This window comes from Botrytis porri (genome assembly GCF_014898465.1).
Source record: "Botrytis porri strain MUCL 3234 chromosome Unknown BPOR_010, whole genome shotgun sequence".
Classification (NCBI taxonomy): Eukaryota; Fungi; Ascomycota; class Leotiomycetes; order Helotiales; family Sclerotiniaceae; genus Botrytis; species Botrytis porri.
This window is the reverse complement of record NW_024066084.1, coordinates 2,056,827-2,075,154: the sequence shown is the minus strand read 5'-3', so window position 1 is coordinate 2,075,154 and position 18,328 is coordinate 2,056,827. Positions and strand designations below refer to the sequence as shown.

Sequence of the window (18,328 nt, the reverse complement as noted above, 5' to 3'; positions counted from 1 at the left end):
CCAACTACGACCAACGCTCCCAGACGACGAGCTCACTGATGTAAACGAATACCAGCAAGCAATCGGCAGTACGATCCACCCTATGGTTTACACTAGACCGGACATCGCATTCGGTCTCGGGAGATTAGCACAAGCTATGTCTAACCCTGCCAAACATCACAGCGTTGCACTCAAAAACCTTATGAGATATTTGAGGTCAACTATTAAACAGAAACTACGTTTTGGGCCTGGGGGAGTTCAATCAGATATTTGCAAAGAATATGACCTCCTACAACGCACCATCAAAGTATACACCGACGCAGACTGGGCAAGCGATAGAACCGATCGAAAAAGCATCTCTGGTGGGGTAGTAATGTTCTATGGTGGACCAATCTCATGGGCAAGCAAGAAGCAGACATCTGTAGCTACATCTAGTACAGAAGCTGAGTACATTTCCATGGCGATGTTCACCAAACAAGGGCAATGGGTAGCCCAACTCTTGAGGGACTTAGAGCGACCACAGTATATCGGGAGCAACAGCGGAGTTCAAATGCTCGGAGACAACCAAGGAGCGCTAGCGTTAACCAAGAACCCACATCTACACGAGCGATCAAAGCATATTGACATATGTCACCACTTCATTCGAGATCTCACAGAAAAACATCTAGTCAATACCAGCTATGTCAATACAAGTGATATGGCTGCAGATGGATTAACAAAACCATGCGCAAGGGTGATATTTGAGAGATTCAAGAACATGCTGGGGTTTCAAAGAGAGTAAGCTCTTTGGGAGAGTATTGGAAGTTGTGGTATGTGCTCCAAAATCGACTAAATCGACCAAATTGACCAAATCGACCAAAATCACTGAATCCACCCATTTCACCTATTTCATCAGATTCATTGGATTCATCTTACGTCGAATTTATCAAAAAAAAAAAAAAAAAAAAAAAAAAAAAAATTAATGATTTCAAGAAAATCACGTGGAATAACAGATAAGCTTAAGGTCTGTTCGCATACGATCGGATTTTGATGGTCTACCATATTAAAACAGTAACCCTACGATCAAGGAATAACGAATTTCGAAGCAATCAGTTATTGGGCGTATAAAAGGAATTTTAAAGAAACTAACTACTGAAGCTGAGAGAGTAAGCTCTCTGGGGGAGTGTTGGAAGTTGTGGCACGTGCTCTAAGCTACTGTGCATATATCACTTCCACTTCGTAGTTAGATTTTACCTTAGTACAATTAATCTACATAGTCAATAATACATGCATTCCACTGGCCTGCTCCTTTATTGTGAACATATCTCTATATTTATTAATTTTTTTTAATTTTTTTTTTTAATTTCTATATAGATTTAAGTTCAAAACTTTCAAAAAGGTATATAGTTTTCTTTTAATAGTTATTAATAAAAAGTTATTAAAGGTTTTATAAAAGTTTCAAATTTGTATGTGATTTCTATATAAATTTAAAAATTGATATTTTAAAACTTTAAATCTCAATATAGAAAATTCCTAAAAATCTGAAAATTTCAAGATAAGCTTAAAATAACTTAAATTATATATATTCAAATTTTTATTAAATTAGATTATATATTAATAAAGATATTAATAGATTAAAAAGTGATTTTTGATATAAAAAAGTGGTTCAAAATAGGGATGGCCTGAAAGTAGGGTGGTTGATTTACAAAGCGAATAATTCAAAAATTTGAACGGGTAATCCGTAAATTATCTACAAATTATTCACAAATATTTATATACTTGTAGATAATTCGTTTATTTGTATATTTTTAGATTATTTGTAGATAATTTATAGATTATTTGTTAAATCTAAACTTAAATTACTTTTAAACCTAAAAAAATGTGGGAATAGCTTTATATTTAAGTGAAAAATAAATCTTTATATTTTATATTAATCTTTACATTAATATTATACAGGATATATAGAATTATATTAATATTATATAGAATTTATACATACAGATTATCGATATATATTTATGGGTTATTTATATGGAGCGGATAATTATTTGCTTTTGTAAATAATCTATAGAGTGGGTAGGATCTCTGACGGGTAATTCATAGGGCGGATTACTTGTAGATTACCTGCGGATGTGAATAATTTTTGCGCAGCCTACCCTCTAATCTCAAAATCCTATTATTTAATTGCCAAATTTCAGATTCTCATTCTCAAAACTAACCCCCGCTTCGCCCCCTCCTTATTCACTCTAAAAAATATCTTTACTTCTATATTAACTATCTATTACTATCTATTAACTATCTATTAACTATCTATTAACTATCTATTAACTATCTATTAACTATCTATTACTATTTATTAACTATTTATTACTATTTATTAACTATCTACTACTTTATAACTACTCCTTTCTAATTATTTACTAACTTCAACTACTACTTCCTAACTACCTATTAACTATCTATTAACTATCTATTAACTATCTATTAACTATCTATTAACTATCTATTAACTATCTATTAACTATCTATTAACTATCTATTAACTATTTATTAACTATTTATTAACTATCTACTACTTTATAACTACTCCTTTCTAATTATTTACTACTTCTAACTACTACTTCCTAACTACCACCTCCTAACTACCTATTAACAATCACCCCTCACATATCCCACTCCATATCACACCTAACCTCACACCTCACACCTCACATCTCAAAATCACCATCTCACTCTCTCCCCCTCTTCCCCTTCATAAAAACATTTCCCTTTATTATTCTATTCTATATTCTCTTTTTTCTAATTATTTTTAATTTTCAATCCTTCCCCCTCCTATTTCCATCTTTATTCTTTCCTCTCCTTCCTTCCTTTCTTTCCTTTCCTTTCCTCCTCTCCCTCCGCTCCCCTTTCCATCCCCCCCCAAGCCCAATCCCTTCCCCTCAACCCTAATCCCAATTCCTTTCACACCCCATCTCATCCCACCCCATCCCACCCCATCCCACTATCCAATTCCCAACCTCAATCCCACATTTACCCTTCACCATTTTTAACACATAACTCTCTATCTCAAGAATATATATCCTCTCTCAACACCTTACATTTTCACATCTTCACATCTCCACAAATTCATATGCTTATCAATTAAAATAGGATAAAAATAAAATAAAATACAAAGAAAGGACTCATTGCACCCAATCCACCCAATCCATCCTATCCATTCACTATCCATCCATGCATTCATGAACCACACCTCACAGACACACACCACATCCTCTCCCCCAGTCAACCATTCAAGTCAAGAAAGCAGGAAACAAAGGGTAAAAATTCAATATTTACTTCATTCCATTTCATTTCATTTCATTTCATTGCATACATTTATACATCGGATATCTTCTACTCCACCTCTCTTCACCTCACCCCCTCCGCTCCCCTCAGCCATCTCCCCTCCAACCTTCTTCATCCCTCCTCCCCTCCTCATCAAATCATATGCCAATAAGAGCAAGAAAAAAATGAAATATCATAACAGCATATTCAGTTTCATGTCTAATAACCACATCATTTGTACAAATCCACCAATGCTTTATTTGTATTGAGTTAACTCTCATTCCACTCCCATCACCACCCCTCTTTTGCTAGTAGCAATCAATACCAATACTCCTTTATTTTCGATGAACTACACTCATACGAGAAAATATGATAAATCGAAGGAACCCTAATCAATTCTAAACCCCTTCACCCTCCTCAACATGTATTTCAGTAGCGGGTTCCTCATCTTCTGCGGTATCAACTGGGATTTCGTAATTGTGTTGTTCTTCTCGATTGCGTTGCTTTACAGCATTTGATATTGCCATCACGTCAAGGGGATTCGGACCCTCGACATCAGTATCAGGTATGTAATTCTCCTCTTGATAGTCTTCATCAACCATGGCAATATTGAACTCTAGCTCTCGCTCATCCTTAGTAGCCTGATCTGGATTGGAGCCATGTTCAATTCCATCGCTGCCATATAAACTACCAGCTTCGCCAGCTTCCGAAGCTGCACCAGAAGCAAATGTTGGAGAATTATGGTTAAATGCTTGAAACCCCCATGTTTGTTGATGAAGATTTGGTGCAACATTATTTTGATCTGATATGTCTATAGCTTCGTCAGTCTCAGTACTTGCTTGGACGTCGCTATATGAAGGTAGGTATGTAGGGTTGCCGAAAAATGCTTCGTCACCTTGATTATCATCGTCATCGAGTGGAACACGCTCAAGAGCCTGTAGATTTACTGTCGTCATCGCCTCGCCATCCTCCGAACCAAGTTCTGGCCGATGGGGAGCTGCTCCGACTCCTGTCAAGGCGCTCGGCGACCCATGCTGGGAGGAGTTTTCGCCGAGGCGTCTGCCTTCCCCCGAATCTTCCTCATCCGAATAAGCATTATCAAGAGAGTTCACAATATCACGCAAAGCCTTACCACCAAGAGGCTCTGATGAACGTCTTCGGTAGAAAAGAAGATAGGCGTTCTTTGTGACCATGCTGTTGAGATTTTTCGTTTCTGACACCGAAGAATCTAGAGAAGTTAGTTAGTGATTGGTATTGGCTGAGTTCGGGAAGAGATCATACCATTATATTCATACCACTTTTGATCAGAGAAGTTCTTCGCAAAAGCGGTATAATGCCCTCCACCCATACCACCATAATGGTCATCAACAGCTATCAAATCGTAGATCTCTTCTTTGCCGTCCTGTGCTTCAATAACTCGTGATGAAAGGTCCAATCCTTCAATCGGGAAGTCAACATGGTCGACAAGCTTATTCCTTTGAAAGCCACTAGCGCTGAAACGTTTCAGATGCATGATAAGAATGTCTGGCGTTCTCCAAATTTCGAACTTTTTACTTGCTCTACGATGTTCTTTGCATCTAGGACAATACCAAGTATCCATCTCAGAAAGAATTTCTTCCTTGCCGAATTCATCAAGACAATCTTCGAGAGTGATACCTTGCTTTCTTCTCGACTCACGAGCTTGACGCTTTGAGTCGAGATATGTATCGACAAGAATAGGAGGATTATCAAAAGTAGGTCTGCCACGGAAATGATCACCATCGTTGTAACTGCCAAATAACGTTTCCCATGCATCTTCGTTCCAATCAACAACAACTCCTTCACCCAGACGGATCAGAGGGCCATCATCAGGAGCATCTTGTTCAGACTCAACTTCGGATTGCTGTCGCTTTCGTGCAACTGATTTGCCCTTCTTTGAGTAAGTTTTCATGTTACGTGTGCGACGTTTGTTCTTGGGACCTACCCTAGCGCCCGACTTTGGCGCAGCCGGTCGTACTGGAAGAGCCTATTTACCGATTAGCATCAGTTGGAAATTAAGAACCAAGCTTTTCATAAAAGATAGAACATGCTATCAACAATTTTGATATTGAACAACTTACTCTATGAGGAGAGATTGGTTTCAGAATATCATCATCACTCGTGGATTCTTCAGTCATCCTCGTATTGCTCGGAGCGAAGCCGTTGGTATCATCGCTACTTTCCCGACTGGATTTACTGGAGATAGATCCAGATGTGCTGCCTACAGCATCATAATCGTTTGAATTGTCATCTTCGTGATGTACTTGTGGGTTCCTTTCAGATATCTTTGGATACCTGGTGGACTCTAGGCTCACAGCCCAAGCTGTTGGTATACCTCCCTTTGAGTCAACGATGTAAGAGATTTCAAAAAGATTCTGCAGTTCGGGCGAAAGGAACTCTGCTGGATCCACCCATTTCGGCCGACGACTATTAAAGACTTTCAGAGGTGCACTATCTAGAATTAGTATGATATATCATGCAACAAGAAGAGTCGACTCACTTAGGACTTTGCTCGGTAGAATCAGGTGCAGGATTGGAATCTTTCATGGCCACGTCGACCAGTTCATCTTCCCCGTCCAAAGATTGAGCAACAAATTTACCGTCTCCAGATGAGTCTGCGTCAGAGCCAGTGGTGACAACCAAGTCTGGATCAATACTGTCAGACGCGCTAGAAGGATCATAATCTTCATTGATACTGGGCCATGTGGTGAATGTGGCCACCTTTTCTAAAAGCTTTCGCTTGATGGCTTCTTCGCTTCGTGCCTGTCATTTGTCAATGATTTGATTAAAAAAAAGTCTAATAGCAATTGGAGAGAAATGCTTACCTCGCTCGAACTAAGAACTATGAAATGCGGTGTAACTGTGAGTTCCCACGAACCCGAAGCAGGTTTTTTGCCATATCTTTCACGCTTGGGGCGACGATGAAATACTGGAACGAGCAATTTTTCAGCCTCTGGAGAATCCCAGGGCAAATGTTCGTTGTCTCCGGAGTTATTCTTGTTAAAACCATTTTGCTTATTGCCCGAGTCTTTGGGCAAATTTGTAGGTGTTGTCTCCAACTCGTAGAAGTTGGCTATGTCCTTAATGCCTTCGATGGCTTCCGAAGCAACTTCATGATCAAGGTACCACTTGTAAAATTTCCCTTCGTAAACCTCACAGGAGAAAATTCTCTCCGCCGGCACTCCGACCTTTTGGCTGACGATACGCTTCAGTGTCCCAACGCTTGCATGCTTGTCCATCTCAACCACTATGGAAACTGGTTTGTCATTGAGTGGAAAGAAATTGACGTTTCGGGTCCATATGTTTTCGATCGGTAATTGTAAAGTCATGTTGTTAAAAGGATCAAAAGTGATACTGACCTTATCACAATGTGGACAGACAAGGGTAGATTTATACATTCCAGTAAACAAGTCTGCAATGACCGAGTCATCTCGTTGCTTCGTAATATCCCAGACCTTGGTGGCCATTTCTCTGATTGCTTCCGGGTTTCCAATCATTTCGTCAGTTGAATCAGGTTTCTCGATATACGGCTTCTTTCTCACTCTGCTGAGATCTTCTTGGAGACCATCAAGCAAAAATCCAATAAATTCTTGAGAATCTTGTTGTCCATATCCTGAGAATTGCGTGGCAAATCTACTGACAGTATTCTTGAAGTTCCGCGGTTGGACTGAAACTGGTGCAGGCTCCTTGTAAATTTCTTTCAGAAGATCTGCATATGCCTTGGCAACGCAACCGCCGTGACCTAGAGGATTATCACTGTTGATTTCTTCCTTGTACACATCGTGCACAAAATACTTGGTCAACTCTTCCACACTTCGAACACACTGTAAAGCAGAGTTCATGTAACAGGTATTTCCAAGGTTACCAAGACCAACAGTTCCTGGCGTGCGTCCATTTTTCGTTTTTCGGTTAAAAGAACGAAGATTATATCCAGACGATGGTACTGGGCTATTACGACCGCTATTATTTTGGCTGCTAACAATGATGCTTGAGTTGTTTTTACGCCCAACACCGTTGGCTTTCCCATTTGGCGAGGCTCTCGTGTTCGAAACAAAGCCATCTTTGCCCTCGACAAGTTCATCGATGACGATTGCTTGATCATCCCCGAGCCCTAATTGACCCAGATTCAGATTGCCATTGTAGTTATCGTTCACTGTCGAATCCTCGAAATCAACTTTCATTCTGCCCGTATCTCTCTCTACCTTGGTGAACTCTGCGACACCTAGTAATAGTTTCTTCCATGAATCTTGTACTTCAGGAGCCGTTCCATTGGTGTCGACTACTGGTGTCCCAGGTCTGGATGAAGGAGGAGTAGCGGCACCACTAACACTTGAAAGGGTTGGGTCCGCGGCGGGTAGTGTTCTTGGCACTCTCCAAAGACGTATTTTTTGCTTGATGGGGATCCCCGCAACCTCCTTGATGAGTTTTAAAAAGTCATGCATCCTCATGGATCTACTCGCAACAACTACAGGCGCATCCGGATTTGCAGACCTCATGGCTGCATCGACTTTATCGCCAAGTTCGGACCATACACGATGGATATGGAAGATTGGAGGATGATATTCGTAAGCCACATTCGCTATTGCATTAGGTCCTTTGTCAGGGTTTGTGTTGTGTGCAAATCGAACGATTGGTTTCGTGCCCGTCATTATATCATGCCATTCCAGAACCATATTCCATGCGTCACCTGGAAACAATTCGAACAAATCTTCCCCGATTCCATGCTTCAGTTGAACAAAGTCCTCGCGTCCAGGCTGAGGGATGATTTGCTGAATGATGTTAGAATTATCGACTGGTCCGATTTTTTCTTCCACCACTTTCTTGCTTTTCGCTCGAGCCTCTGAGGTATTCGAAGTAACTTTCTCAAGCCACTTCCTCGAAACTAGGTACGTTTTTTCTCCTTCGGTGAGTGGCCCATCTCTCGCTGCTCTGATTAAACTTGTTACAGTCGCAACCTGAACGTCGATGGGTGGGATTTCTGTTTTGGGATCTATACTTGCACGTCAGTACTTCGATACACAAGCAACACAAGTGGATGTTACCAATGCTTTCAACGTTCTCAGTGGCGGGCGCCGCTTGAGCACCATCTTCTTTCATAGATTCATCTCTCAGCATATCCATTGATACTGCTCTAATTGCAGTCGGAGCTGCAATAGCAGTCTCTGAGTCTTCTTGTGTGTCTGGCACCATAACCATATCAACATCTTCCTTTTGGCTTGACAGCGGTACATCTGGTTCTAGTTCCGAAGCTGGTCGTTTTAACGGCGACGACGACCTCTGCGGCATATCTTCTGCACCGCCCATGATCGCCCTATGCCGTGGAGATTTTCCTCGTTGCTCTGATTCGAAAGCCTCGGAAGGAAATCGTCGTCGATTTTTATTGCTGGTGAATTCCCCGCCTTTATCGCTATCTAAAGACAGATCCGCGTAGGCCCCAGTTGGTGAACTCGCAGCAGAAGGAATATGATCGCCGGTAATGGAGAGGGAAGAAGGTAGGCGATTTGAAGGTACGGTACGAGGAGGTAGAGATTCTGCACGGTGAATTTCCTGGGCAGAAGTGTCGAATAAAGGCAGATCGGTGGGGGATTGTGATTCGCAACCTTCCACCGACGATATGGGGAAATCAGGGCCTCTATCGGTTTCTATGCCAGGTACGATCTGCGAAGAAAGCTTTCTTTTCTTTGTGGAAGACGTCGTGAAAGCGAGCAGCCTTTGCCGCTCTAGAGTCGTAGATGGTAGAAGAATCCAATGTATTGTTCGTAAGCATCGAAGTTTCCGTAATGCGACTGTATGATTCCGAAAAACTGCGGGAGGGTTGTGATTTTTTTATTTAGGTGAGATGGGAAAAAGGAATGACTGGGATCATTTGTGAATTCGTATCGTCGTGAAATATTTCAAAGAAGGAAAAGACTTGATATTCTGATCTTTGTGGAAAATGCAATAAAAGGCACAAACTTTTAATCCTTTTTGCTTCTTCTTGTTGTTGAACCTCGAAGTAAATATAAAGGGTACGTACTAGGTAGGTAGTGGTGGTGCGGTGGTATTGGTAGTAATGGTAGTATTGGTGGTATTGGTGGTATTGGTGGTAGGTTCTTGCCGCATTGCTCTTTTGTTAGGTAAGTTTATTAGCGGGATGGCCTGAAGATAGATTTTAGGTACTTTTTAGTACGTACACTGTGATCAATTTCAATACAGAGTCAATTCATTAGGTCCTGGTGGTCGTATCTAATTCCAAACCTCTCTTCAAATAAATCAACACAATATTCTCTCTATTTCTCAAATTTATCCAATCACATGCTCGATACCATCATCTCTATATGAACATTGCTATATTAATACACTCACTCAATACACTCAATACACTCAATACACTCAATACACTCAATACACTCAATACACTCAATACACTTAATACCACACCTAATACATTTAATACACTTAATTCACTATATTCTTCACTACCATTATCAATTCACGACTTAATCCCTTCTAGCTCTCTTCCCCCGCATTTAGGGCAAAGGTTACCGTACTGGGAGATTTCACTGATACACAAATACACACCATATTGCACCCTCCCTCTCATACAATTATCAAGCGAGCGTCTAAAATGATCAAATAATGGATCATCCGTTGGTTGGAAACATGTTATATTATATGTATGATGACACATGTTACTTCGACGCTTATTAGAATCTTGACAAATCCAGAGAGCACTTCTTGAAGATTGTTCGGTTTCTTTCCATTTGTATTGGAGAAAATAAATTGACTGTTGCTGCATCGTCCCTGCCCTTGAAAATTCCCGTTATTCATTTATTCACCATTTCAAAGCACGTGAAAAGTATATGGATACAACACCAATTTGATTGTATATCTATTATCTCAACAAAGTCCCCTCACATACTTATCTGGCTACCATTCATTGCCAATTAACCCCAAACAATGCCACCAGACAACAGCAAACTGCAGAACTCCAAAAACAACTCTGCTAGTGCCCTAACCCCCAACCTGCCACTTTCGATACCCATTCTCTCTCAAGATTTCCATCCTATATCAATTCCCATAATGAAATAACATCCTAGACAAGCATCTCATCTGGACCAGTCTGAGATACAGTTTCTGCATACTCAACCATCTCCATATCGGACTTATGTGTGGCTTTCTCCCCACTTGCCATTTCGATATCCTTCAACTTAACTCCAGCCTTCTGCATCTTCTGGGTGTTCTTCTCCATTCCATCGAAGCCTTCATCTTCAAGAGCTTCGACCTCTTTCTTGACCATCTCGGTCTGCTCCTTGATGGCTTCAACTTCTTTCACTACCTTTTCAGAATCTCCTTCCTCATCCTCATCATCTTCACCACCATCGCCTTCTTCAGCCTCCATTTCCTTCTTCAGTTTCTCAATTTCCTTTTCCAACTTTTCTCTCTCCTTCTCTCTCTTCTCTCTTTCCTCACTCTCCTTCATCTTCGCCCTCTCTTTCTCTTCCTCTCTCTCCTTAACCCATTGCTCTGCTCCCTCAACAGCATCTTCCGCATTTCTCTTATGCTTCAACAAGTATCCTTGAATTTCCGCTGGACTAAACTTTGCCTCGGGAACCTTCTCACTGAAGAGCTCTGCTAATTTTGCTATTCTCTCTTCATCCTCAATCCTTCTTTGCTCCTCTTCCGCCGCAATGATTCGATCCAATTCTGCCTGTATTCTTCTTTCTTTCGAAGGACTTCTAGGCTTCTTCTTGTGTATGCCCCGCTTGTTGACTGGGACAGCACTCCCCGGACTTCTTCCTCTATAAGATCCTGATTTAACGCTGCTGCCATTGGAGGATCCATTCTCAGAGCTTCTGAGCTCAGGATAGTCTCCTTCGAGAGTTGCGTAGATACTTTTGAAGATTTGTTCCATGTTTTCCCTAGTAGCCAAATTAAAGTGAACAGTCATGTCGACTCGGCCGGGCCTGATAAGTGCCTCATCTAGCTTTTCGATGTGATTTGTGGTCATGATGAGAATTCTTCCTTCTTGCGATGCAACTCCATCAATCACATTGAGCAATGCACTCAAAGAGACCTTACCCGACTGATCCTTGCCGCCATTCTTCTTTGTCATAGCCTCCATAGCTTTGGTTGCCTTGGTCAACGGAGATCTAGGACCAGCTTCTTCATCGAATTCAAAACTCTCCTCATCTTCGTCGTCACGAGTGTGGGTAAGCCCGGCTGTATCGATATCTTCAAGAAGTACAACACACTGCTTGGGAAGCTCAGCGAAGAGAATATTCAGGGTTTCTTCATTCATCGAACCGGAATTCAGAGAAACGATATAGATCTTTAGTTTGAAATATCCGGCGATTGCGAAACTAAGTGAACTCTTTCCTGTGCCAGGTGGCCCATGGAGTAAATATCCACGACGATACGGAATACCACGGTTAGAATACCATCGCTTAGTGTATGGATGCAGGTAATCTTTCATATCGGCAATGATATTTTGCTTTACCACTTCATCGAGAACAACCGTAGAGAAAGGGCGAGAGGTGCGGGAAAGGAGACGAGTCCAGCCCGGCTCACTGAAGGCACCTCCCTTGGCACCGCCCCTGTAGATAATAGTTTTATTTTCATCGTTTTTTATAAAGGCTTGGCGGCACTCGTCAAGTAACTCCTTGAGGATGCGAGGGTTTCTACCAAAGGAAGAAATTGAAATTTCCTCTCTTTCGCTCACAGCCGAATGGTTTAATGATGCAGTCTGCGAACGTCTGAATTGCAACAATCTCCTCTTGTACCAAAAGTAATGAGTTCCGAAGCTTGGTGTGAATCGGACTCTCTTCTCCTTTTCGGATGCTTTCTTTGGAACAGGATTTCCATCCTCGTCGATCTCAAAGTCATCATCCTCCTCCTCTTTCTCTTCATCATCCTCATTCAAGTTCCACATAAACCACAGACGACTGTTCAGGTTGGTATTGGCGACAAAATGACGAGATCGTTGCGCAAATGGTTGTTCAGATATCCATGCCATTACCATGTTATACATTTCATCGTCAATGCGAACATCAGCAGTTGACATAAAATGAGCGTCAAGCTCAACCCAGAACCATGCTTCGAGATATTGCCAACAGAATACTAGCATACCCAGGATCATGAGCATAGGGATGTAGATGTTGAGGTCGATGGCGGTGTAGTTCTTCAGAGCAGTTGAGAAGAGTGAGAATCCCGGAAAAAACATGTCGATTATATGAGGTTGTGAATAGCCATAGGGTGCCTGCCCAGTGCTATCCTCAGTTGGATGATGTCCGGGATTCCCCATCGTGTTGTGAGGAACGGAACTGTTCATGTTGGCGATGAACTGTGATGAGTACTCGCAGTCTGGTCGGAATGCAAGACTCTAAGTATGTAGATATCGTAAAGAAATAGGAAATTCGAACTGATTTGTATGACCGTTGAGTCACGAGCAGTTTTCGAGAAGGAGGGCCTCACCTCGCTAACTAGGCAGCAACGCTTATTTTTTTCAGGTAAGAATGTAATAAGAAAGGATGTAATGTGGAATTGAGTCATGAGATGATGAATTTTATATTGAAGAATATGTTGGCATTTGGACATCTCGTCGCTCTGCTTTCCCAACAGGCATACCGTCAAACGGTGTCAATCGATTGGACCCTGGTGTTTGCTGTGGCTGTTGAATAGACCTAGTGAGGCTTAGCATCTGACTTCAGTGCGCTTACGGCCACATCATTGGTCACGACCCTGCTGATTAAACTCAATCTTATATGGATGTGATAAAGGCTTGACTTTTGTTTGAACCTCACTGGATATTAGCATTGCGTATGTGGTGGCACGCCATGTTGCGTGGAGGCTCAACTCATTGAACGATGACTACTCGCACAACTGCTCCAGCCTGCCCCGGTATTTATACAGTAATCGGCAGACTGAGCAACGCCCATCTGATTAATCCAACTAATAGATAATCTCCTCGTGGTGATCCCCTTTACTTCCATATTCGCACTCGGTGAAGAATTGTTCAGCCCCACAATTCGGCTAAAGAGTCAGTCGTTCAAAAGCATAGAAGACGAAAGTTTCAACTTATGTCTTTCGCCGTCAAATGCCTCTATACAGCTTAGTATACTAGCTACTAATGGAATCAGGAAAGGTTCGGGTGGAGATGCGTCACTCGAAAATGTATGTCTTGATTCCTTTTAGTTCAATCCAAAGAAGTTGCGAGCGGCTTGGTCGACAACTGGGCAATTTTGATCCAGCTTATATAAGCGCGCTTCTCTAGAGAGCTGCCCCTCGACCCTATAACATGTAAACGCTGGCCGCCAACCCGTACATCTTGTTGTTTTTTAAATCAGGTATCCTATTTTCGAACCACTCCTCTTTTGGGTTACTTTTTATATCAAAAATGGAATTTTTAACTTTCTTATTTATAAATAGAATTTATTGAAAATTTATATATATATAATTTAAATCATTTTTGATTTATTTTGAAAATTTCAGATTTTTAGGAATTTTTTATATTGAAATCTAAAACTTCAAAATATCGATTTTTAAATTTGTATGAGAATTACATACAATTTGAAACTTTTATAAAATCTTTAATAACTTTTTAATAAAAATCATTAAAAATAAATTAAAAATGATTTAAATTATATATATATAAGTTTTCAATAAATTCTATTTATAAATAAGAAAGTTAAAAATTCTATTTTTAGTATAAAAGAGTGACTTAAAACAAAGGTGACTCGAAAGTAGGGTGGTCGACTTAATTATAAGGATCATTCCATCGTCCAACAATTAAAAGAATCCGGGACAAGAAGGCCTTTTCAACCACAAAACTGGAATGCTGCGCAAACCCGCGCGGATACGCATATTTTTTTGAAAAACACACAGTGTTGATAAGTTGCCTTGCGTTTCCCATTGATTCCCCAAAAAGGACTTCGAATTTTAATACCCACCAGCCCACTGGGCATTTTTAATCATTGCAAAAATCACGGCGTCGTTATTCATGAGCACCATACCAACGTCCAGTCCAGCATATCCGTCCGAGTCTCACTCGACGTTCTGTATGCTAACTCCTTTTTCGCCATTTTCTCTCGTTGCTGCGACGTTCATGTTTATTTGCTGCGATGTCTCGTCGAACAATGCAAATTCTCGATCTGCATTGAAAGGTCACAGGATGAATAGACGTGAAGGGATGAAAATGGTGTATGGCCTTCAAACTATTCCTGAGGAGTGACATGTTTGCAGTGCATCTGTCAAAGTCTTGTATATTGGCTAGACTAGCCTCTTGATACACCAACATCTCCTCTAGAAGGCAGCTCCCAGTTTCTCAGAGAACGATCAGCAGCTCTACCTCGATGACGCTCGAAACATTGCATCGACTTGCCAGAGTCTTTCTCGGTATCATGACCCAAGTTCTGGGGCAAAACTTGATTGCCCTACTTCGAGGCGAGGGTTCTATTTGGAGTTTGTCCTAGATATAACCCTCTCCGCTGAAAGCTCACTTCCATCATTGATGCCAAACTTAAACTGTGATACAGTTAATAACCGATCACATTTGAACCTAGTTGTACGATTGGCATTTAATCTTCCGATGCAGTAACACCCATGGTCCTGCGTGTGACTGGCGGATCGAGGAAGTAAGAAGTCAGTATTATAGACTCAAGGAGCAGGAACGAAGTGAATAGTCAGATGACAGGTAGCAGTCAACAGCAAAGACTCAAAAATAAGCATACCATACTATGAGAGGTAGTCTTGGTACTTTAAAAATTCGTACTAATATTTTAGATCTGTTTTCATTTCTTGTCTTCTATGCATATAGTGAAAGTCTTTGTCTACATCCATCATGTTTTATCTTCCACGTCATGGTCATATATCTTACAGGTGGAGATTTTTGAATATCCATGCACCCAATTCCCAAAACCTTTCAAATACTGTACGCGTTATGCATCCATTCATATCTATACAATTCCATTTTTTAAATCAACGCTTTGCCCTCAAACATGCCGTCTCTGACTTCCTTAACCACATCCCTTCTATCTCCCTTTCCAACCAAGACTATACCTCTTCCTCTCTTGCCCATACGTCCAGTTCTACCCAGTCTATGAATAAAATCAATTGTAGAGTGTGGTACATCATATAAAATGACATGTCTTACAGCTACAGTATCGATACCTCTCGAGCCCAAATCTGTAGTGACCAAGACTTTGGTATTAGGTAATCGTCTCTTGACTGGAGGAGCGACCTTTCCGAATGGTACATAATTCGGTTGATTGTCTGATAAAGATCCAGGATGAGAATCTGGCTTCGGCGTGCTGAGTCTGGCGGACGAGGTGAAAGATGCCAACATCTCACTCTGACGTTCCTCAGGAGTATCACGAGAAAGAGCTATAGCATCTATACCCTTTGATTTGAGATAATCAGCCACTTCTTGGGTTTTCTCGCGCTCGTTAACGAACACTAAAATGCGCTTGACATCCATTACTCCTTTGATGGGCCCATCGTGTTCAGCAGCCGCTTTACCAATGGTCCAGATAGTGTCTGCGCAAGCGAGATTCTTATTGTTACGATATGGGTCACGTTCAACATCAACGACGCCGAGTTGGACACGTCGAGGAATGGCGTGAAGGTTTGGTGTGACGAGACGGTTAATTGAAGGAAATCGTTTGCGGAGGAATGAGTCGAGAGAGCGAGGAATAGTTGCAGAGCATAAAATGAGTTGTTCGAGCGATGGAGTAGCGCGATCGATGATTGCTGATGTTAAGGGGGAGAAGCCTCGGTCCAGGAGAGAGTCGGCTTCATCAATTACGAGATGAGTGACGCGAGATAAAATGTTTGGGTCGGAGTCGGCGATAGAGGAGAGAAGATGAGGCGTAGATACAAGTATATCAATTCCAGATGGAGAGAAAAGACGGTTACGAATGACCTTCCCAGAGAAATTAGAGGAAATCATGGCCGATTTAAATTTAACAGTATGGCCAAACGCCTTTACAAGTGTCCCCACCTGTGTCACCAATTCAGACGTGGGCACAAGTATGATTGCTCTCGGTCTGCCTGTCGTAGGATGTGGCATATTTGATAAAGGGGGTGAGACCAATGTTAAGTTATTTTGTCGTAATTTCTCTTCTTGTAACTCTTTCTCATAGGCCTCGATCTCCGCATCCTTTGCCTCTGCAATTTTGATTGCATTTATCGTTGGTATTAAATATGACAATGTTTTTCCTGATCCAGTTTCAGCTGCAATCAAATACTGCTCACTCTCACCTTGCTTTCCCTTCTTCTGTTGATTCCCAAGCAAGGTCGGTACTGCGATCCTCTGTACCGGTGTCGGAACATGGCTCTCAATTTCTGGAAGAGCCTGTTTGTAGATTGCTTCCTTCACACTGTCTAACAGGGCAAATTGCTCGAAGCTATCTAATTCCTTTATCCTATCCTTTATATCCAACCTCCTTGTGTATGAGACGGGCGCAAGAGCCCTTTGCATCTTCAATGCATGAAATCCTCTGCTCTTCTTGTCATCTTTATCCCCGCGATCGAGCCTCGATGATCGACGTTCTTGTGCTGCTGATGGTCGTTCTGGAACTCCACGAATTTTCGCCTCTCGCAGATTCATTCCCCCGAAAGGACCATCTTGCTTTCTCCTCGCGGGTCCCTCTTTTGTTGGCGACGAGCTGACTTTTCCTGCACCCGCCAGACTCATGCGATTTGGTCGACTGGGTAGTCTAGATCTCATGGACATAGATCTGCTGGGCCATTTTTGGATCGGTGGGTTTTGAGCTGCTCTGAATGAACAGAGCAGACATGTTGTAGGTTTCTGCCGGAGCATAACAAATACCAACTACTTTAAGTATATCAATATTTTTTTCCCGCTGCAGGTGTTCTTTTGATTTTCCACGAGAAATTATTCTGTGTTGGCAGAATTAATTGGTTGACGGTAAGAGTAAAGGCGGTGAGAGGAGAAAGATTACTAGGATCACGAGCTCATCTACCGGTGACTTCTTGGTATCTGTACTTTATAAATTCATATTCAATGTGCAACAATTACAAGCAGTTACAAGCAGTTGGATTTTTTGGGGGGTTTCTTCGTTAAAATTTGAGTTACCCTGGAATCCGCATTTGACAAGATATATCGACAAGTTTGCATTGCTTTTCGATCATGATGAACTCAGTTTGCAATATCCACCGCGCAGGATCTTGAATATACGATATAAATGCTCCCAAAACCCTCCAAAAAGCTATTCTTCCATGCAGTCACATCCATTGATACTAACAGTCCATGTTTGAGACCGAAGTTTGGTAGTTGATCCCGCATCTCACGAATCCCAATCATGATTGAGAGAGTGCAATTTGGAGCATGTCGCTACTATGGATCTATCAGTACCCAGCTAAGTAGGCATTGATGGACTTAATCCAACCACTTTCAAGTTACTTCTCTCCTTTAACTCATATATACAATCTGTACACTTTCTTCAAAGAAGGGATCGCTGTACGTCCCCGAGTTATAATCCGAGAAGCCCAGGATCATAATTACTAGGTTATGTATGCAAAATCCCATCAAGTTGACAAAAATAATGTACGAGTATCAATCGTATTCTCAATCCGAGGATAAATGAGATGGCTGCTGTAGCGAATTTGAAAGCTTCGATTTCCTTATTTCTTTTCATCTATCCATGATTGAAGATTTATTTTCTCAGATCCATTCATCCTTTGTCTGTTCCATGATATTTTCTCATTAAAAAAGTGTTTTTGTGTTATAAGCCATGAGAAGTCTCCTCAGTCCAGGCTAATCAATGAGCGAATGAGTGCATTGGAGAAAGAGCGCACGATAGAATACTTGCACTTTCCTTTCATGTTAAAACTGCACAAATCTTGTCCAGGATCTCCGATAGCCCGGGCTGTAGTATGACAGTAAAGATCCTGATACCACTTCGGATGTTGAATTTTCTGGCATTGAATACTCACATCTATATCTACTCGTCAATATTGTTGGACACAGTGTCTGCCTATCCCCCAAATTTGAGAACCCCAATTTTCAATTCAAAATTCAGTCATCATG

The 18,328-nt window shown here is 41.4% G+C and overlaps 3 protein-coding genes across 3 annotated transcripts; all 3 read right to left on the bottom strand.

The window, feature by feature from the left end:
* Positions 1–3,439: 3,439 nt before the first annotated feature.
* Positions 3,440–9,335, bottom strand: EAF01_008008 (uncharacterized protein). The gene is made up of 6 exons (XM_038916264.1): positions 8,343–9,335; positions 6,126–8,290; positions 5,801–6,063; positions 5,382–5,751; positions 4,564–5,287; positions 3,440–4,510 (listed from the first exon to the last, which is right to left on the bottom strand). Exons 1-6 carry the CDS (start codon positions 8,602–8,604, stop codon positions 3,681–3,683), a joined length of 4,614 nt encoding a protein of 1,537 aa, XP_038768735.1. The 5' UTR covers positions 8,605–9,335; the 3' UTR covers positions 3,440–3,680.
* A 1,040-nt stretch (positions 9,336–10,375) lies between these two features.
* EAF01_008007 (uncharacterized protein) lies at positions 10,376–12,610 on the bottom strand (the record flags this gene model as incomplete). Its single annotated transcript, XM_038916263.1, has 1 exon — positions 10,376–12,610. One exon carries the CDS (start codon positions 12,608–12,610, stop codon positions 10,376–10,378), a length of 2,235 nt encoding a protein of 744 aa, XP_038768734.1.
* A 2,640-nt stretch (positions 12,611–15,250) lies between these two features.
* On the bottom strand, positions 15,251–17,098 carry EAF01_008006 (uncharacterized protein; the record flags this gene model as incomplete). Its single annotated transcript, XM_038916262.1, has 1 exon — positions 15,251–17,098. One exon carries the CDS (start codon positions 17,096–17,098, stop codon positions 15,251–15,253), a length of 1,848 nt encoding a protein of 615 aa, XP_038768733.1.
* Between the last annotated feature and the right edge of the window lie 1,230 nt (positions 17,099–18,328).